The sequence below is a fragment of the Muscardinus avellanarius genome (assembly GCF_963383645.1).
Source record: "Muscardinus avellanarius genome assembly, chromosome: 10".
NCBI classification, from domain to species: domain Eukaryota; kingdom Metazoa; phylum Chordata; class Mammalia; order Rodentia; family Gliridae; genus Muscardinus; species Muscardinus avellanarius.
In genome coordinates, this window is record NC_137796.1 from 64,049,542 (window position 1) to 64,053,303 (window position 3,762).

At 40.4% G+C, this 3,762-nt stretch overlaps 1 protein-coding gene across 1 annotated transcript; it reads right to left on the minus strand.

Moving 5' to 3' along the window:
- Nucleotides 1-2,300: 2,300 nt before the first annotated feature.
- Nucleotides 2,301-3,234, minus strand: LOC308268597 (vomeronasal type-1 receptor 4-like; the record flags this gene model as incomplete). The annotated part of the gene is given in 2 exon segments (XM_080703713.1): nt 2,301-3,155; nt 3,157-3,234. Coding segments are annotated over 2 exon segments (933 nt in total).
- Between the last annotated feature and the right edge of the window lie 528 nt (nt 3,235-3,762).

Here is a 3,762-nt window from a genome sequence, read left to right on the forward strand (position 1 = left end):
TTCAAGTTTTCTAAATGTAAAGCTAGCTTTTGTGCATATCCAGTGTTGCTACATTTCTCTTTTATTGATATCACTAGCAAACATTTGTTTAATTAAATCTTTCTCATTCTACATAAACAAAAGAAAAATACTACTTACTCTCTAAAACGTGCTATTTCCTCACTGCTTTGAGATTAATGAAAAGTTCTTTTCTCATCTAAGCAACAAGAGTGTACCATGGAATGTGACTCCTTTCACATGTCCAATACCCATTAATATGCAAGATAAAAGCATCTTCTGCAGAAGCAAAACCCAGGTCACTGCTGCCTAGGTCAGCATCACCTGTGTAGTTCATCATCACCACTCACTTGAGGTCTTCTAAAAATCAGAAAAAGAAACTTTTGTTCTCTCTGACAGAATGCAGGCCACTCTGCTCCTCTAAACATGAAAAAGTTTCAAATGTACTAATCAGAACCTCATAATGTCAAATTTCATTGAAATGACTTAGTTGGGCGTGGTGGTGCAATTTTGTAATCCCTGCATTTGGGAGGCTGAGACAGGAGGATCACACAGGTTCGAAGGCAGCCTTAGCTACTCAGTGAGGCTCTCAGCAACTTAGTGAGACCCTGTTTCCAAATAAAATATAAAATAGGTCTGGGAGTATAGCCCGGAGGTAGAAAGCCTCTGGGTTCCACTTCCAGTACCACCAAAAAAAAAAAAAAAGACTTACTTCTTTTTGTACATGGCCCTGAGCACCTCTCTGAACCAAAACTTATTCTCAGGTTTAATTTTGTGTATTAATTATTCTGCAGGAGAATTGCTTAGTTTCTTAATTATGGTGTTCCTCTTTAATGAGATTTTTTTATAAAGCCCCATAGTTAAATTATGGGAAATTTTATTATTTTATTATTTCATATTGAATGTTACATACTCAATGACCTCTCCATAATTTCCAAGTTGTTGTGGAGTGTGTGTGTGTGTGTGTGTGTGTGTGTGTGTGTGTCTGTGTGTCTGTGTGTCTGTGTGTGTGTGTCTGTGTGTGTGTGTCTGTGTATCAAACTCAGGGGCATTCCACCTCTAAGTTATGCTCCCAGATTAAATTTTTTTTTGTTTTGAAATAAAACCAAAAACATAAAAATAGCTGAAAGTTGCAGATTAGGGATAAAATGCCTCTGAGTTCAATCCCCATTGAGAGAGAGAGAGAGAGAGAGAGAGAGAGAGAGAGAGAGAGAGAGAGAGAGAGAGAGAGGAGAAGAAGAAGAAGGAGGAGGAGGAGGAGGAGGAGGAGGAGGAGGAGGAGGAGGAGAAGAGAGACAGGAGAAAGAAGAAGACAGATGATGAGGAGGAAGCAAAGGAGGAGGAAGGGAGAGGACAGAAGAAAGGGAGAAAAGGAGAAAGGGAGGGAAGGAGAAATGGAGGGAGAGAGGGAGGAAGGAAGGAAGGAAGGAAGGAAGGAAGGAAGGAAGGAAGGAAGGTCTGTTACAGAGACTGAATGTATAACATGGTGACTAGAGTTCATACTCTATTATATATCTATATTTATTTTTGTCACTGGGGATCCATTCCAGAGCCTTGGGCCTGCTAGGCAAGTGCTCTACCCCTAAGCTATATCCCCAGACTTCCTACGTAAAAACGCTGAAAGAGTAGATCTTAAATGTTCTCATCTTCCAAAAAATATCTGAGACCAGAATAGTTTGGTTTGACTAAAGTAATCATTTCACAATGTACACATCTATCAAGCATCTTGTTTTACTCCATAGATATAATTTTATTCATTTATGTATTTATTTATTTACTTATTTTTGCAGTACTGGGGATGGAACCCAGGGGCATTCTACTTCTGAGCTACAACCCCACCCTATTTTTTCTTTTTTCTTTTCTTTCTTTTCTTTCTTTCTTTCTTTCTTTCTTTCTTTATTTATTTATTTATTTATTTTGCAGTACTGGGGATGGGAACCCAGGGGCATTCACCTTTGAGCTACACTCCTCCCATTCTATGTTTTTTTAATTCTTTATTTTGAAACAGGGTCTCACAGAGTTGCAGAGGGCCTCACTAAGTAACTAAGGCTGTCTGGGAAGCATAATCCTCCTGTCTCAGCCACACAAGTATTAATGTTGCAAGCATGCACCACCATGCCTGGCTAGATAGAAATAAATAATTTTATTTGTCATTTATACCTCAGTAAAGCTGGGCAAGCCAGAGGGAGTTCAGTTGGTCTTATTTAGAACTCTCTTCAACTATAATTGTTCCAGAAATATGCTTAAATTCTAAGAGTAGATAATAAACAACTAATATTTTAATGTACATACAATTTACATGTTTAAGGCAAAGGAAGGGGTTTTACATTTGTCATCCAAGAACAGCAAGACCTGGAAAATCTGGAGTCCTGGCTCATGAGAATGTAGGGGCTGACAGCTGGAAAACACCCAGCGATTAGCGTAGAGGTGTTGACCAGCCACAAACTGGGATTATTTAAGAAAGTCACACAAATATGGAAAATGAAAGAGATAGTGCTCAAAGATATGAAAGTACTCACCAGGACAAGGATGCTTTGTATAGCCGAGGACTCAGGGGAGGGTCTGGAGGAGGGCTTGTTCCTATGTATGTATTGGACCTGCTGCTTATGTTGGTACAGAATGAAAACCACGAAGCCACTGGACCAGACCATGAGCCCCACACAGAATAAATCAGGGACTAATGACAATGGTATATAGAATGTCTTTCTTACTTTGTTACTAGGGTTAGAAGAACAGTACCCAAAGTCTACTTTATTAGTGTTATTGTCGTTTCTCCTTTTACCAGTCACATTCACAGGAACAGCAATATTGAGAATCATGCTCAGGACCCAGCAGAGGATGCTGGATGTGCCCAGATACCTGGGAGCTTTCGCTTTAAGCTCTGCCCACCTGGAGTCCCTGGGGCTGATGGTGATGGCCTGGAAGACACTCAGGAGGCAGGTGCTGCTCATGGACACATCTCTGCCCACTTTGTGAAGATAGAAAAGAAGTTTGCATCCAGTGTTGCTGAGGAAATCTTTTAACCCCAGAGCTGCCATGGTTTCAGGGATTCCTTTAGAGAGAAGGACTAGGGTGTTGGCTATGTTCAGGTGCATGAGAATCACATCCATGGACCTAAGCCTGCATTTGGTGAAGTGAAGGAAGAGATAATGATAAAAAAAGAGAGAAGTTCCCTAAAATTCCAATCGCAGTCTGTGACAAAAAGACTGTGCCTATCGCCAGATCCCTGCTGGCCATTCTGTCAGTTCCCAGTGACCAACGTTCATCTTCTGAGCCAGACGTTTCCACTTTAGTAGAAACAACTACTTAAAGTTTGTGTTTTATTTATAACATTTCAAGAGTTGAGTACGTAGACTTTATAGAGTGATAAATCTCTGCAACAAGAACATATGTGTAGCACATTCTGGATTCTTCATAACTCTGTGAGAAAGGCGACACTATTATTCTCACTGATAGTATAAGAAGCACTAGGCACGGTCGTGCATGCATGATCCCAGTACTTGGGAGGCTGAGACAGGAGGATAGCAGGTTAAGGCCAGCTTCCACAACTTAGTGAGACCCTTTTTCAAAATAAAAATAAAAAGTAGGGATGAGAATGTAACTCAGAGGTAGAATGCCCTTGGGTTCAATCCCCAGTACTACAAAAAATAAAATAAAGTAGGGCTGGAAGTGTAACTCAGAAGTAAAATGCCCTTGAGTTCAATTTCCACTTCTGTGTGTGTGTGTGTGTGTGTGTGTGTGTGTGTGTGTGTGTGTGTGAGAGAG